The sequence below is a fragment of the Sarcophilus harrisii genome, chromosome 1 (assembly GCF_902635505.1).
Source record: "Sarcophilus harrisii chromosome 1, mSarHar1.11, whole genome shotgun sequence".
Lineage (NCBI taxonomy): Eukaryota > Metazoa > Chordata > Mammalia > Dasyuromorphia > Dasyuridae > Sarcophilus > Sarcophilus harrisii.
Genome location: NC_045426.1, coordinates 702,952,946 through 702,970,469, shown reverse-complemented (window position 1 = coordinate 702,970,469; position 17,524 = coordinate 702,952,946). Strand labels below are relative to the sequence as shown.

Sequence of the window (17,524 nt, the reverse complement as noted above, 5' to 3'; positions counted from 1 at the left end):
AATTGGCACCCTGCCAAGTGACACTCTTCATGGGGTACCTGGCATGGGTATGGGATCTCTTGCTTAGACTCCTCTGCTGGTCAGGCTCCTGGCTGGACCACTAGCCTAGTATCTACAGACCTTATCTGGGTTGGAAAAATGATTCACCTTCATTTTGTCTTGGATTCTAACATCTGGATTCTGTCTGGTACATTTTCTGGATCTCTTTGGAAGAGTTTTAGCAGGGAGGAAACTATTTTTTATGGCTCTGCTATTTTGGTTCCTGAGATAGATGAGTTTAAAAGGCCATTTTGTTATCATGTGCGACTTAGCCTTAACTCCAACGGTCCATTTCAGAACGTCTTCTGTGTCCCATTTAACGGTTCTGGGACTACAAAGCCTCTGTCCTCTCAAGGAACATGCATATACAACATGTGCACAGAGAAATCCAAGGTCTTTTGAAAGAAAGAGCATGGGTGGGGGGAGGGGTAATCATAAAGGCTTCCTGTGGAAGCCATACCTGGTATCACACCTGAGTTCTGAAGGGAATGAAAGGCCAGAAGGAGTGGAGCTGAGAAAGAAGGGTGCATTCTAGTTTCAGGGACAGCACGGTCAGGAAGAAGCCAGGTTTGGGGACCTGATGCTAGGAAAGTTTCACTGGACAAGAGAAGTGCTAAGCCTGGACAGGAAAGTTGCAGTTTAGATGTCAGATTGAAGAATCCTCTATGATCCGATTGATGCTTAGGCTGATTATTGTGATAAGGTTTTAAATGAGATTAACAACTGTGTGAAGGGAAAGGAAGCTGAGGGGTGATGGGATAGAATTGGCCACACTTGGCTACTGATTAAATAAAAGAGGAAGTGGGGTTAGGGAGACAGAAGGGAGAAGAAAGACTCCAAGGTTACAAAGACGGGTGGCTACAAGGATGGTGGTTCCCGTGATAGAAACTGGGAATATCAGGAAGGCTGGGCATGGGCGGGGTGGGTGTGGGTGGAGAAGATAATGAGTTCAGGGTTGGACATATTGAATCTGAGGTGCTGCTAATGGGCTCCATGGGGAGAGGGGGGTGATGTGGGGCTAAAATTCCAGAGAGAGGAGAGATCAAGGCCCGAAGGGCTGGACTGCTTGGTTCATTTGGGAGTTGTCTGCACAGAAAATCCACTGCAATGCCTGGAGAAAAAACTCAGAGCAGAACCCTGGGGAAAGCCTACACTCTGTGGTTTGGGATGGATGAGGAGAAGGAGAAACCAGGTGGGAGGAGAACTAGGTCAGAAGCCAGAGGGCCGACAGAATCGGAACTGCAGGGGTCAAGTAGAATGAAGAAGAATGGATTTAGTAATTAACAAATTATTGCTAACCTTGGAGGAAGTCCTTTCTGTTGGGTGTTGTCTCAGAAGCCAAGTTGCAACAGGTTGAAGAATATTGAATGAGGAAAGAAAAATAATTAGTATAGACAATATTTTTCATGCATTTGTCTATGAAAAGGAAAAGATACAGGGTGCTAGCTTGGATGGATGACAGGGACATGTACTTAAAGGATCAGGGATGCCTAGATGTGCTTGTGAGCAGCAGGAACCCAGCTCATTGAAATGGAGAGAAGGGGAAGGAGACGGGGAATGACTGAAGAGCAGTCTTTGTAGAACGTTTTCAGTCAGCAAGCATTGATGGAAGGGCATGGAATCAAGGACATAAGAAATCATGGCCTGGGCTGGACAGGAAGTCCCCTCTGCTCTTCAGAGGTCTGAAGTAAAGGAGCTGAAAATGGGGAATGATGGGTGTGGAAAGATTTTTGAATTGTAGAATTGGGAAAAAGAAGGGATCGTGCAATAAATGGGTGGCTCCAGTTTTCTCCATAAGTAGGATGTGAGACCCTCGCCTCAGAGTAGGGAAGAGGGTGGCAAGAAAATCTGAAGAGAGCAGAGAATGGAATGGTTATTGCAGGTAGCGTGATAGACAGGGAAGAAATAAGGGGATGGCTGCTCCCCGAGGGGGGTCAGGCGCAAATCAGAGGGGGACACAGTTGTCAGAGTTGTGTGAGTTTCCCTGTCTCAGCACATTGACTTACTTCATGAGTTCAAGATGAGTCATATCTGAGTGGGCAGCAATTTATGTGAAGGATCTACGGGTTTTAGTGGATAGACAGCTCCCGGGCAGCCAAGGGAAGCTAAGGCTCTTTTAGGCCACGTGAAGAAAGGCCAGGTCCAGACTAAGAACACAACAGGCCTGCTGTAGTCCTTGGTCCAGCTCATTTGTTCAGTACCAAGCAGCTCATTTTAGGAAAAACACTGACAAGGTGACCAGTGTCCAGAAGATGACCAGAATGGGACAGAGACGAGTGCTCACATGATAGGAGGATCACGTCAAGGAACTAGCTGTTTATCCTTGAGAAAAGGAAACCTGTGATAAGTATGATTGTTGTCTTCAAGTATTGGACATGGAACTACCCTGTACAAAAGGGAGGAGCCTTGTTCTGCTTGGACTGGCTGAGCCAGGCTCCGTGAAGAGAGAACCTTCCTAGCAACTTGAACTCTCCCAAGGAGTTAATTCCTAGGATGGGAGATCATGTTAAAGGCTAAAAGGAGATTGAGTGTGTGGGAAAGTAGGAAACTTTGAAGGATAGGAAATTGTGGTCCAAAAGTTCTAAGATTATTGGTCTTAGAGATTGTGTATTTCTGAGAGATTCTGTGTTGCTGTCGGTGCGAGTCCAGAGTGGGATGGAGAGAGAAAATAATTGAATTTTTCAAGGTTGAGAAACTGAGGTGTCAAGCTGTTAATGAGATGAGAAGGGGTAAGGTGGGAAATCTCAGACTTTTAGAAAAAGGCAAGAAAACTACCTAGAGGCTGGTAGTTGAGAGTTAAAAGAATAGGGAAAAGTTTCCCAAAAGGGATTCAGACCCTGCCAGAGATCACCAAGTAATTGGTGGGAAGGAGGGGGAGAGAATACTGTGGAAATGGCAAATGGATGGAGAAGAAATGGAAGCTGGGTCAGATTCTTGGACTGAGAGATCACTGCAGATGGTGACTGTAGCCATGAGAATAAAAGAAGTCCTTGGAAGGAAAGCCATGGTAAACCTGCACAGCATACTAAAAAGCAGAGATATCACCTCTCGACAAAGGTCTGTGTGGTCCAAGGCCAGTTCAAGTGTAGGGCTGTGAGAGTTGGACTTTCAGGCAAGCCGGATGCTGCCAGATCGATGCTTTCAAACTGGTGCTAGAGAGGATTTTTGAGAGTCCTTTGGAAAGCAAAGAGGTCCCACCAGTCACTGCTTAAAGAAATTAATTTGGCCCCTTCACTGGAAGGTCACATGCTGAAGCTCCAATACTTTGGCCACACAGTGAGAAGGCAGCACTCATTGGAAAAGACCCTGAAGGCAGAAGAGCGGGGATGGCAGAGGATGAGCTGGAGAAATCGTGTCATGGTAGCCACCAACTGAGCTTGGGACAGACTTCAGGGTCACAGAGCAGGTCGTGCCTAATTGTTGTGGCCAGCACCACACAAATGGGCTAGTGGAGGCAGAAAATAAGGAGACGGGGCTGCTGGTAATTCAATGGTGCCATTTAGTAAGAGAAATCATGCTGCTTCTGTATCTTAAAACCATATGTTACTGTGAAAAGCATTGTTCCGTGACCAAGGCTGGTTTCTGTTTTCTATGGTCTCAGTCTTATGTAAAGTTCACAATGCCCCAGTAATTGTGCCAGGACCTTATGTTTTCTCATGATTTCAAGCTTAAATGCACCTTTGATTAATCTTAGGAGGAGGAGAACAACCCAGTTACCGAAGTCTCTAGCTTCCTGGGAGTTCTCTACACTTAACAACAAATTGTAGGAAGGTTTGTAGGTAATGATGAAAAAATCCCAAAAAACATAATGGAATAGCCTAGTGGATGGCAGTGGAATTTAGGAAGCTTAAGGACGATTTGTAGAATTAGAGGATGACTTTTAGTTTGGAAGGAGGTAGTAGGAGGTGCCTTTTGTGTGTCAAGCACTGAGCCTGGGGACCTGGGAAGGAGGAGGTTCTACGGCTAAGTTGGGTTACTCTGATTATGTCCTTTTGACCTTCTTCTTCCCCATAGTTGGAGAATGGATTTTGGAGAGTGAGATGGGGCTGTGCCTCAAGCCTTCTGATTTTTAAGTACTTGAATAGGTGGGGAGTTCTGGTCTACATTCTCACCACTGTCTGGGTTGGGAAGGATTGTGAGTGACCCTTGTATACGCTGTTGAATTCATCACAGCCCACGGACTCACTCATTCTTGTCTCTTGTTGCACCTCTTAGGATTGTTAGTACCCAGCTGCCACCTTCCCTCACTGCCAAGGTCCTCCTCCATGGAGCGTCATCTCCTAACAAGGTACAGTAAGGTGTGGTGTTTGGACTCCCTGGGCCTTCTCTTTTCAGCTTGAACTGGCAATTGCCATTTGCTCTATCATACATGCTATATCATTTGCTAAATAATGTATTTACCCACAGGCCATAGTTGGATAATCAGCTTCATTTGCTTGAGTTGGAGGAGGTCCTAATGGTTTTTCTTTGTGATGTTTCACATAGTGCAAGCACCCACTTCTGCCCCATTACTCAATATGCCTTGAATTTCTCAGGCATAAAGTCACTAGAGCTGCTGAAAGACAGTCTTACACACATTTCTGTAGGACTGGAAAATTTATAAAATGTGCCAAGCAGCTGGCACCCTCATTTTAGAGACATCAGAGGCTCCAAGGACCAGCGACCTAACTGGCAAGGGCTGGAATTTGAGCCGAAATTTATTGACTTGAGTTGAGCGATTTTTTTTCCATGTCCCCAGACTGTCTGGGTGGCAGCCCTGGTCGGTTAGGTCTTTCCATCGTGATTTCCCATGAGCATGTATTTTTTTCTTTTTTCTTTATTTATTTTTCTTATATAGCTTTTAATTTACAAGTTATATACATGGGTAATTTTTCAGCATTGACAGTTGCAAAACCTTTTGTTCCAACTTTTCCCTTCCTTCCCCCCACCCTCTCCCCCAGATGGCAGGTTGACCAATACACGTTAAATATGTTAAAGTATAAGTTAAATACAATATATGTATACAAGTCCATACAGTTATTTTGCTGTACAAGAAGAATCGGACTTTGAAATAGTGTACAATTAGCCTGTGAAGGAAATCAAAAATGGAGGCAGACAAAAATAGAAGGATTGGGAATTCTATGTAGTGGCTCATAGTCATCTCCCAGAGTTCTTTTGCTGCATGAAGCTGGTTCAATTCATTACTGGTGAGCATGTATTTCTATGGAAAGAAGAGTGGATCTTTGATCTAAAGGCCTGTACATATTAGAATAAGACCTGGGACTCTTGCAGCTGTTTTGATATTTGGATTGTTTGAAGTAGAACAGAGTAAAAAGAGCTTGAGGCATGCGCTGGAAACAGGAGTTCAGTTTACCTGTATTTCTTTTTCCTCTTGTGTTAACTGGCATCATGAAAACCAGCATGTCGGGGGCAACCTGCTGTCTGATGGCCGGAGTCAGAATAATTTCCCTGTGCAGTGATTGCAGCGTGGCTGAGCCAGTTGTGGGCTGAGGGTGGGGTGGAACACTATTATACCATACGAACTGAGAAATAGGGAGAGATCGGGGAACCCAGAGGGTCCTGGGGGAGGCAATGCTGAGAGAAGGAAGCAAGATCCGAGTCTGTATGACCACTGTGTCTGTGCCTGGTGAGAAATAGCAGTTTGAAACATACACACAGTACCCAGGGACCTTGTGCTTAGGTACTTTGTTAGAGTTAAACACACCAACATAAATTGTGGGGTTTGTAAAAAAGAATCCCCATGTGGGACAGACTTGCTCTTTACAAACGGGAGTGTGAAGCAGGATGGCCGAGCGCCGGCCTCCCATCAGGACATCTGAGCCCCTGAGGCTGCTGCGTGGCCTGGTCAGGTCCCCATGAACTTCAGCTTTCTTCCCTGGGTAGTGGGCAGCCTGGGCACCAGGCTGAATGATTTCTGACGTACTCTTGAGTTTTTTTTTTTTTTGTCCCAGGAAAGTATTTTACGTGGGCTTTTACTAGAGAGAACTGATGTTTGGCTAGATTATTGGTTGCTCAGATGAGGAAGCTTGGACTTCCATGAGCCCTTCATTGCTATAAGGTTTCCCTGTTCCAGGTCTGCACTTTGTCCCAAAGTAGAATTTCTAGGTGACACTTTTTCATGGTGCAACAGGGAATGTGGAGTTCTGAGCGGAGTCTGGAGAGTCTGGGAATCTGAGGCCCCAGAATCTTTTGGGGCTGGACTTGTCAGAGAAGGCCTGTGGCAGGCGCTGCTCCCTGGCCTATGGTGGCTGTCCTTGCCCAGAGCCCGCCATGCTTCTGGCCGAGCAGCTTGGGGAAGCTTCTGTCCCATCTGCTCTGCTCTTGGTTCCGACAAGGGACGGCCTCTCTGTGCACGGTGGAACTTTGTGAGCAGATGGCACGGTGAGTTCCTGATGGGTAGGTCAGGCCCCAGCGTAGAGAGAAAGCAGAGCCAGCCGGTCTGTGTTTCTTTTCAGAGTCTGCCTACAGGAGGGGACGCCCTTCAGGACGGCGGTAAGTGCTTTGATCCATTAGGGTTTCTTGATCGTGGCGGGCCCTTCCGCTGCCCCCCAGGGGCATGTTTGGCTTTAAAGGCTCAGCCACATACATGACGCTTTCTGCTGTCCCACATGCTTCCTTCATCTGGTCACAAGGTGACAGAAACAGATGAAGGAAGACCTCCTCAAGAAACTGCTGGTTTCTAAGCTCAGTTTTCAAGCCAGGACTGATCCTCAACTCTTCATGACCAGTCCCAGACAGCTTCCCGAGGGCCCCTGTATCTGTAGGGTTGAGGCCAGCGGTGGGGCCTGCTGCTATTAGGGGCTGTTTATGAGCCATTTTAGGGACTGGAGGGGGTACAGCCTCTCCACCCCGCCCTGGCTGGGGCTTTCTCTCTTTCAGTGAAGGGAGACCCCCATCTGCCGTAACCCACCTGTCTCCTCCCCACGATGCTGCTGGCTGCTCTCTGCCACTCTGCTCTTTGACCGCTCAGACATTGCTGGGCAGTGTCCTGTGGCTGTTGTCCTGTACTGTGCGGCCCAGGTTGGGGGCTCATTCCAGGGGTCTGTATGGGTAGAACATATGCCCTCCCCAAACAGCAGCGGTCACTCCTTATTTACTTTGCAGTCCCAGGATCTGTGCTGCCAGCAGATGTCCAGATCACCCCAGTTTTCCTAACAGAAGAGGAAGCTGTCAGTCTTCGTGACTTCCCAGTGGAATGGATGACAAGGTGGGAACCTTCTAGACTCGTGCTATCAATCCCATGGGGGCCTCCCCTGGGAGGCCAGGCACTGGGTTCCATAGCCACACATGCAGCCCTGAACCTTGGGGCCCTTTTCGTTTCTGGTAATGCAGACAGAGGCCGTCCTGTGCTCACCGTGACAAAGTCACAGAAACTCGCATCTGCACAGTGGTTTTAAGGTCGGCCTCATGTTGTTCCTCTCACTGGTCCTGTGAGTCTACGGATTGAGGCTTTAGCTTTGAAATCCCCTTGTATTGCTTTCATTTTTTTTTTTTTTTAATAAGTCTTTGTTATCAGAGTAGCCACGTCCGTTCATGTAGATCTCCACAATGGGGTCTTTCACCCCCAATGGACCAGCATCTTGGCTCCTCTTCGTTCCCGTCGCCTGTGGGCGCTGCTGCCTTTGCATTAGTGATTTAGGACACCGAGTCAGCTTTCTTCACTAGCGGCCTGTTCTCTGAACTGGCAGGTATCTGGTAACTTCCCTGACGTGTCTTCCTGCCAGGTCTCCCACGTCTCTGGCCAGAGACAGAGAGAAATCGCAGCCACCTGCTCCCAGATGCCGGAGCTCTTTGGGGTCTGGAGAAGTCGACCGCCTGAATGAGGATTACCTGGCCGTGGAAGCCACAGCCGCCCTCGGGAGGGACGCGGTTTGTCCAAATGGCTCCCGAGAAGCATGTGAGGGGGCCGGACATCCGTGTGGCCATCCCTCAGAGAGCGTCAGACCACTAAGCCCTGCCAACAGCCAGGGGCCCGGCCCGGGCCCAGCCAAGGAGCCCGCTCTGCTCCCAAGCCTGGAGAGGTCCTTCCCCTTCCCCTCTGCACTCCCCATTCCTGGAGATAAGGAAATGGAGACGTCCTCCGTGCATTTTGTCTTCCCAAGTGTTTGTGCCTCTGATGGCAGAAATCCAGGCCAGGAGAACACTGGCAGTCTGGACTCGGCTCCTGCAGAACCCTGGTCCCTCACTGGAGCCCCCAGGACGTTCCCTCGCTGCCCCCCTGAGGGGCTCCCACAGCCCCCTGTGCCAGGACTCGGGGAGGACCTTGCAGGGAGCGGCCGCCCGTTCTGCATGCCTGGAGGGGGCCCTGCTCCCGATGGGCCGGGCTGCCCACCATCATCGCCCAGAGCCTGGGATGGACAGCAGCGAGCTGAAGCCCAGGGCTCCGGTCACTCCGTAGATGGGACTGGCCCTCAGGAGTCGAGCCCTTCTGGTTCCCTGGGGCCTCAGGATGGCTTGGGCTTCCCTTGGAGGGGCTCTGAGTCTGCACTAGTGAAGATGCATCTGTACACCCACAGTGTGAAAGGGCTGGTCCTGTCCCTGCTGGCTGAAGAGCCACTCCTGGAGGATGGGGCCATCATCGAGGACGTGGTAAGTGGGAGCAAGGGGGGGCGTACGCACTTACAGAGTGCCACTGCATGCCAGGTCCCATGCTTAGCAAATGACAGATAGCACCGGATTCTCATAGCAACATGGCAGGGAGGTGCTCTCGTTATCCCCGTCTTACAGACAAGGAAACTGAGGCAGGTCAGGACCACACAGCTGGTAAATGTCTGTGGCTGGATTCAAACTCGATCTTTTAACTCTGTACCATTCAGCTGCCCCCGTGGTCCCTGGTAATTTTATTTGGGGGTTAGAATTGGGGGAATTTGTGTCAGGCAGGGGCCGTGTTCTCGTGTTACATGACCGGACGTGACCCGCCCAGCCTCCCTACGGCCAGAAGTGGCCGTGCTGGGATCCAGCTCTGCTCTGGACCACCACCTGCCCAGTAATGGGCACCTCCTCACCTTTGTGCCCTTGTCCCAAGGACACGTGCATCTCCTGGGGGGTGAGGGCTGTGCCCACGGCTGCGGGAGGAAGCAGCCCAGCACAGGCAACAGCTCCTCCAGCGCTGGTTTGCCATGTGGGCGGTGCCAGCAGCACCAGGGCAGTCATCCTCCCTCCCACTGCCCCAGCACTGGACCTTGACCCTGTGGCCTCTGACCTTGTAACTTGTGGCTGAAGCAGTGCGGGTCTGCCCTGGATCAGCCTGGTCAGGTCAGTCGCTGCCTCCCTTCGGAAGGACTTGCCAGGCTCAGAAGATCCACTGACCAATGGGCTTCCGCATCCTCAAGGCCTCTGGGGTGGAGGGCTGTGTGGAAGATGTTAGTTGCCATGGCAACAGCCTCCTTTAACTGGCAGAGAGTGTGATGGCATCAAGGAACTGCAAGTGGAGACGGCTGCAGGCTGAGCGGTATCGTGGGGCCTGCTTGTTTTTGTTCCTAAATCTATATTATTCTAAGCTTTGCTCATTAGCATGCAAAGCCTGTGACCCTCTGGAAACGGGCAAGTCACCTTGCTGCATAAGTTGGGGGGAGGCTGCAGGGGCCCTTCTCTGCACAAATCCCATAGGAGGGAGACGCCAGATTCACGAGCATCTTCCCTCGCGATGTTCCGCTTGCCTCCGGGTATAAGCTCACATAGATGAGCTCTCTCGGTTTCTCCCTGCTAGTTTCCCCCTTCCCGGGTAGGCATGCCCCTCAGAGTCCTGCCCCTCAGAGTCCTGCCTCTGGTTTGTGCATCTGACTGAAGAGAATTGGGCTTTTGGGCTGGGGTGCCACGCTTGGGGATAGCAGAAGCGTCTCTTGGGGCCCCATGGGTGATCAGCATGCAGACCATCTACCCACAAAACACAGACAAGGCCAGCAGTCCCCTCCTGACGAGGGAGAACGGCTCGATGGAGCAGTGACCCGAGAATGTTCCGAATTAAATCCCCAAGGGGGCTGTCAGTGTCAGTGGAAGGTAGAGAAAGAAGCAACCCTCAACAGATCTGAATCTTTAAGATTTATCTGAGCCTTGTCATGACAACCGGGCCATGACTGCAAAAAAATAAATTAGGCCCAGCACGTAAAGGGACACCCCGTTTTGTCTTATGGTGTTGAATGTTCCTTGAAATGTGGGAATTTGGTGACTTGGGCTGGTCACCATGGTTTAGTCATGAGCTAGTCATGGGCTAGGTTACTGTGGGCTAGCCATCACGGCTTAGTGCCTGTAGGCTAGTTACCATGGACTAGATGGGTGCCGGGAATGGTGTCCAAGAGCCATCTTGATCACCCTGCTGGCGGTCACAGCCCATGAGCGCAGCAGACTGAGCCTCTAAGGGGGAGGGGTCCTTTGGTGCCTCCTGGGTTAGGGACCCACATCTAGAGCGTTCCCACTAATCCCCCGCAGACTGCTGGGTAGGAGCCCCGGTTCTTAGGATGTTGTAAGAGATGAGACCATCATTCCCATCTGGGAGTTTCCTACGACTATTTTGCCTGCCACCGGGAGCTCTGTTCACAGTTGGCCATCCAGGCTGTGAGTGTGAAAATCTCACAACAAACACGGGTGAGAGAGAGCAAGGTGGCCAGGGTGGGATTCAGGTGGAGCAGGCCAGCACTAGGGGGCAGCATAGAGCTACCGAAAGTCCCCGCAGCCCGATCACCAAGCTCCTGGAGCGGGCGGGTCCCCTGCCTGTCCAGGGCCAGAAGGGTTTGAGAAAATGGAGCCTTTCATGCTTTGGGGAAGAACAGTGGACTTAGAATCAGAGCCCTGGGCTCCGATGGGACCCTTCTATTTGTTCAGAAACCCCTGGGAGAACTTTTCAGCACTCAAAGAGCCCGAGACCAAAGTCCTCCTGGTCAGTGGTACAAGCCACTGGTGCAGTGACGTCACCATCTCTGCACGGTGTAGGACAAAGAAATCTTGCCTGGGGGTCGGCATTTCTGGGGTTAAATGGCCCCTCCAGCATTTTCTAACTGGATCCTGGGCAAGTCACCGAATCTCTTTGAACCTGAGTTTTTCCAGCTGTAAAAAAGGGATAAAAATACTTCCTTTAACTCCCTGTTGGCAGTATGATGCCCATCCATGTAGGAACTCTCTGTTTCTTGGCAATTTTTGATGGAGAGGAGATTGTTGCCATGGGCCGAGTAGTTCAGAAGCTCCCAGGAGCTTCTGTAGGTTAGTTTTTAATAGCAAGAACATGTCTCAAAATTGATTCGAATGGAAGACCGTTTATCAGCGTCTCTTGCTGGTGTTTAGGGCTGCAGACAGACACTGTCCTCTTAGGAGAAGGCTGTGTCGTTTAATTAACCAGAGTTTATAGAGGGAGTGGATTTAGTATTTGATGCACAAAATAAGACCGTCTATAGCAAATCCTAAGCTGTGGATCTCCATGATAGATGTTCTCACAAGCAAAAAACAGTCATCCCAAGACACTCAAAAAAATCAGATTTAAGAATCTTCCCATCCAACTTCCATAACCATCCCACCCAAGTTGTTGCACATTCTGTGTTTCATTCTCTCACAGCTGCTGGAAAAACTGTCAGCTGAACAATCAAGCTGTATAAGCTCTGTGTGCCCATTAAAGACGCACATATCGTGCTGTTAATTCTCATCTCACTGACTCCATGGGAAGTGACTGGCTCGGCTGCCACACCGGCCGTGCTACTGTGCCCGGCCTTCACTGGGGCTCCTTCGCTGGAGGAGCCTCTTGGAGCATCTGTTTGCAGATAGAGCCGAACTGCTGTCATCCTGCACCCATCTATCTTGCTGTCAAGCATTCGGGCCTAGTATTTATTCCCAGACTCCTGATCCAAGATGTTCTAAGCCCACATTAGAATTCCTGCATTGTCAAAGAGCTATTAAGAGGCTCCTTATGTAAACATCTGTAGGTAGTAATTGGCTCAGAAGGGGGGCTTTCAGGCTCACTCTACCTCGGAAAAGCCTCCTTGGAGTTATGGCTTAGCTCCCCCCCGAGAGATTCAGTGCAGGCTGGGAACCCTGGCACTGCTGCATTAAACCAAAACGTGTAAGCTTGACCAGCCTTTCCAAGTGATTCTTTCCATTGGTTTTTCAGTATCACAGCAGCCTGGCTTCACTGAATGGGCTCGAGGTTCACCTGAAGGAGACCCTGCCCAAGGAGGAGTCCCCCATGGCCCGCACGCCGTACAGCTTTCTGCACTATGACAGCGTTCAGAACGTGCTCACTGGTAAGGGCCAGAGTTAGCGATCATGCTCCCCACAAAAGTCTCCCACTGAATGGGGGAACGCATCCTGGCTGCTCTCAGGGGATTCGCCTTCCCAACACCAAGGGTCATATGATAGGACCGCTTCTGTGATGGGGGGATGGAGTTCCATTGCTGAGTGACGCTTGAAAGGTCACTCTTCCTTTCTTGGCATTCTGGGAAGTGGGTGGGCCTGAAGAGAGATTGGGCTCTCACCTGGGAGCTGGCAGGCGGCTTGCGTTGTTCATCTCTCCAAAGAGAAGCTTCTGTGCCCTAGTCTCTCCCAGGAGTGGGGAAGGTTGGGAGGAAAGGGTGCAGTTTGACATTTACAGATTTTCTTTCAATCCTCCACAGCCAACCTGCCCCCAGCCCCCACCTCCCAGGACCGACACCTTCTCCGGGCCGTCCGGCTGATTCACTCGGACTTCAGCCAGCTGCCGACTTTGTATGAGATGACTGTCAGGTAAGAGTTCTGCCAAGACTTCCCCAGGGAAAGCTACTGCTTCATTCCCATCCCATGGGAAGAATCCCATGAACCTTCAGAACTGGGCTCAGAGTCCATGTCCTAAGGATGCCTTTCCTGTCCCTTCCCCCGGCCCCAGTCCTCCTGAGCTCTTAGTGCCTTCCAAAGGCCGTGGAGGTCTCACTGTGAAGGTTGTGGATCTTTGATGTGTCTTGTTCTTCCAGGAGAACGTGAGCTTCCGGGGAGCAGGACTAGCTTGTGCTTGGCTGCTCAGTCATGTCTGACTCCCTATGACCTCAGTGGGGGTTTTCTTGGCCCCCCGTGTTCTCTCCAGCTCATTTTACAGAGGAGGAACTCGAGCCAAACAGGACTGAATGACTTACCCAAGCTCACACAGCTACTAAGTGTTAATTGTAGGAAGGAAGATTTGAACTTGGATCCTCCTGACTCCAGGCCCAGCTCTATTCCCTGCCCTACCTGGTTGCTGGAACTGTCTACAAAAGTTGTATTTCTGCCCTCCAGGACTTAGTTTAGGTCCCAGTGCTCCAGAAGGGTTGAACAAGCACATGTTGGATGTCTGTTAGAGTCACAAGGAAGGAAAGGGACAGGAGGGAGGGAGGCAGGCCCTGGGCCTCCATTGCATGCCTCCGAGGTTGGTGCTTGCAGTCCCAGCCGCCTTGGCCCCCGGGGTCACCCTGAGCTTCGGGTTTGTGTGTCCTGAACTCTTGGCTCTTAGTCTCCTCCTTGCCTTGTTCAGACGAGGAAACCGAGGGGTGAGGCTTTCTGTTTGGAAGCGAAAGGGCTGTCTGTGCAGTTTATTAAAAGGCAGCAAGAACAGCCGAGCACATCTTGTTCTTTTTCCCCCCCCTTCCTCTGCTCCCCAGCAGCCCAGTCCTGCTGTCCCCATCTCCTCCTTCCACTGGAGCACCCTGTTAGAAACAGGGCTGTTCTCTCAAAGTCGCTGCAGCGGCCTTTGCTTCCTGGAGAGAGATGTGGAGCTTCTGGGTGAGGGTTCAAGGCTCGTGCCAGGGCCTTTGCTGCCTCCGGGACCCGACGGCTTATCCAGTATTTAAATATAACTTAGCACAATACATGGGCCTTCTTGGGCTTCCATTCAAGGTTCTCCAAAGCTGGCAACAGAAGTTTGTTTTGCTGACTTAGAGGCTGGTTGTGCTCAGTGCCCGCATGTACTTGGGGGTATTCTGCGGGTGTGCACATGTGCAGGGGCACCGTGGCAGATCGGGCATAAAACTGGAGTGGCCCCTGAGGGGCCAGGCCCCGAAAGTTGTTACTCAGCCCCCTCTGGGCAGAGCACAGGGGGGTCTGAGCCTTTGGCATCCAAGCTGATGCTGCCCATGTCTCCTGTTAATCCCATTCTCAGCCCCACAGAACGCTCTGGTGGGGCATGCTCAGCAGGAGCTGGCCCTGAGGCTGCAAGGGAGGGGGTGGCAGCAGCCTCCTGGGCCCGGTGAGCCGGGATGGGGGTAGGAAGGGATGCCCTCTTTTCTGGAGCCCTGTCCTAGACGTCCGCTCCTGTCGGCTGAGCTGCCTCGTCCCAGAGACCTCTCTCCCATAGTTGGACGTGAGGAGGACAGTGGGTTAGGAGTTGAGACCAAGGTGGGCATCCTGGCATTGGGGAGCGGGACCTAGAAATAAGGCGTTTCATTGCTCCCCAAAGACCACTGACTTATAAGCTTGTGAGGACCTGCAGGAGTGCCTCGCATGATGTGGGCTGTTGTCCCACGAGGCAGCATGGCCGTGTGGGGAATGCCTTGGGTTTGGAGCCAGGAGACCGGGGCTCGAGTTTGCCCTTTGAGGCTTGTTGTCTGCATGGTCCCGGGCAGGTCGTTCATGCTCCTCATCTAGAACATTCCACCGCTTTTCACCCGAGGAATTTTTACGTGACCCTGGGCATATAGGTATACAAATCAGCCATTTACCATAAGAAGTTACACTTTTTTGGCTTCCATGTTCAGTCATGTGACCCACAGTTTAAAAATCTTTGATCTAGAACACAAGGATAATGCTGGCAGGCTTCTGTTTCAGGACTTAAACCCCTGGGGCCGGGCCCTCCCTGGCACCCTGACCTCAAGTGGCCCCCATGTGTCCTGAGCCTACGGAGGGTTCCTGAGGGCAGGGGCCCTTCTGTCTTCATCACCTCACGGTGACTGGTGCAGAGGAGGCGTGCAGACCGCTGAGGGGCCCCTGTGTGTAGTTGTAGGGGAGGCAGCCAGGTGGGGGGCCTGGGCCTTATTGGACTGTTAAATGGCTACTCCTCACTGGGCGGGGCGTGCCTGGGGCCCCTCGGCGGGACCGGCTTTGAGCCCCATCAGCTGTTGGCTGCACGTGCAATGTTGGGTGAGTCGTTCCCCCCCTTGCTGGGCCCACTTCCCATCTCTAAGAGCAGAGCCCCCAAAGCTCGCACTCAGTAACAGTGACCATCACTCAGGCTCCCTTTTGTGGGTGGGGATTTCCAGTCCGCGGCAGGGACCCGTCCTGACTGCCCCTTCTCTGTCTCCACCAGAAACGCCTCCACTGCAGTGTATGCCTGCTGCAGCCCCGTCCAGGAAACCTACTTCCAGCAGCTGGCCTCCCCTGCCCGGAGCTCCGGTTTCCCCAGCCTCCAGGATGGCACCTTTGCCCTCCCGGGCAAGGCCAGGCAGAAGCTGCTCAAGCATGGGGTGAACCTTCTCTGAGCCCGATAGCCTGCGGGGGCCGAGGCCGAGCTCCAGCCGTCCCCTCCAGAGCCAGCCCCAAGCTCCTGCCCCATCCTGAGGAAACACGCCTGTTTGTGGGGTTGGGGGGAGAAGGACCAGCCTCTCTTTGTGCTGGGGACCAAGGGCGTTGGGGGAAGAGCTTCCTGTATTTGTCAGGATGGAGTCAGTCCCCAGTCACAGGAGGAGGCTGGCTGCCTCACCATTGGTGCCTTGGCCATTTGCTGCCACCGTTCCCTGCCCAGTTTTGATTATTCTGCGGCGGGGGCAGCATGGCCTCCTTTGTATGCCCTCCTTTGCGTGCCTTGCTGTCGGGCCAGAGCTTCCTCTCACCTATTGGGTGTGATCGTAAAAGCTGGAGATGGTGATTTATTTTTAACGAGATAAGATTTTAACGAGATAAGATATATGCTGCCCCTTGAGAGACACACACTTAGTCCTGGCGAGTTGCTCTTGCTTGGGATATTTTGGGGGCCTCTCCAGGGAATAGCCTCCTGAACCCACAGCTCGCTCTTTGGAGGCTCCCCAGGAGGGGCAGATTCCTGTGTTGGGAGGACACAGATTTGGTTTTTGGAAACAGCCATAAGCCACGTGGAGCCGCCACCAAAGTGCAAAGTGGGGGAATCGAGCTGCTTCTGCTAGAGAGCAGTCACAAGTCATGAAGTCGGTAGCACCGCTGGGTTTCTTAGGTGCCTACATTAGGTAGAAACAGCCTCCCTTCCACTCCCCTCTCATCACCCCAAGCCCCAAATATGTGGCACAAGGCAATAGTGTTAAGCATGGAGCCTTTGTGAAGGGGCTGGGAAGCATCTGGGTGGTCTAAAGGGGGCATGTGTTAGACCACCAGCCTCGGGCCTTTCCAGCACCAGGTGCCTCATCAGAGAAACCAAACAGCCACCAAAGGCACGGCTCGGTCTCTTCCAGCAGCAGTTGGGATTCCTCTTTATTAATTGAGCCATTAAAAATGGGGAAGTAGTAAACTGATGCCTTAACTTGGAGGAAGTGATGCGATGTGTATTGTTTGTGAACAAGTTTCTACACCTATGAGTGGACAGTTTAAAATGTTCCTATATCCCTCACCCTGAACAGCAACATTCTAACCAAGTACATGAATCAACATGTGTCAGTAAACATGTTTTGTGGCCACTTCCTATGTCGTTGTACGAATTGTTTTACTATAAGAACTTGTTCCTCCAGAACCAAATCCTGGCTTAAGACTTATCACCAATGTGTCCCCAGCTCCCTGGGACTGAGCCTGCTCAGCCCTATAAAATAGGGTGTGATGACTGCATTAGCCCCCTGGAGACCTTATAATCAGCCGGAGTCAGGATAAGCAAAAGTCCTCGGTCTTTATTCTTGGTTTTTAGAGGTAGGATTGAATTGGATGGAGGCAGAATCTTCACGACCTTCCGTCTTCCTAGTCTACTGCCAAAGTGACTCTGGCTAAAAGGGACCCCTAGTCCCTCCTACAGTTTTCTGTATATACCAACTATAGAGCCAGCACAGGATAGTGGGAAGGGCCATTTTCCAAGCAAATGCTTATAGAGTTTTGTCCAGTCAGAAATTACCCTTAAGTGCTCTGTTGTCCGGACCTTAGTGCATGAACTCAAGAGTTTCAGCCCTATGAGGTAGGGGATTCTGGTATTACCCTCATTTGACAGACGGGGAAATGGGTCCTGAAAAGTGAAATGCCTTGGCTGTGGGGGCAGAGCTAATAAGTGTTTCAGCCAGGACTTGAACTCAGGGTGCTTGGGAGAAAAAAAAAATTCTTATCCAAGAAAAGAACATTTTTTGAAGATTCCTCTTTGTGCTTAAATGTGCACCAAAATGCCAACATGTTCAGTCTTGAGCTTTCCCAAGTTAAAGCTCCAAGCCCCTTTCTGCAGTTCTGGGCCTCGTGCTGATGTTTGAAGTGGGCCTTGTCCACTTCCAAACCGGGGCCCATTGCGTGAGACAGTGACTTGGTGGGCTGGCGGGTGCCCGATTTGAGGGAAGGCAGCCCATCCCTCTCTGGTCTGGCGAGCCCTACTTGGTGAGGTGCTTTTGTTCCCATGGAAACTATTTGC

The 17,524-nt window shown here is 51.4% G+C and overlaps 1 protein-coding gene across 1 annotated transcript in view; it reads left to right on the top strand.

The window, feature by feature from the left end:
* The window catches only part of HPS4 (HPS4 biogenesis of lysosomal organelles complex 3 subunit 2), a 31,194-nt gene extending 14,583 nt beyond the window's left edge, over positions 1-16,611 (top strand). The window contains exons 8-14 of the mRNA XM_031948813.1: positions 4,255-4,327; positions 6,495-6,531; positions 7,144-7,246; positions 7,764-8,628; positions 12,134-12,266; positions 12,636-12,744; positions 15,269-16,611. Of these exons, the coding sequence (XP_031804673.1) occupies positions 4,255-4,327; positions 6,495-6,531; positions 7,144-7,246; positions 7,764-8,628; positions 12,134-12,266; positions 12,636-12,744; positions 15,269-15,440 (1,492 nt within the window). The 3' untranslated portion in view covers positions 15,441-16,611. The remainder of the gene's footprint in view (positions 1-4,254; positions 4,328-6,494; positions 6,532-7,143; positions 7,247-7,763; positions 8,629-12,133; positions 12,267-12,635; positions 12,745-15,268) is intronic.
* The last annotated feature ends 913 nt before the right edge of the window (positions 16,612-17,524 follow it).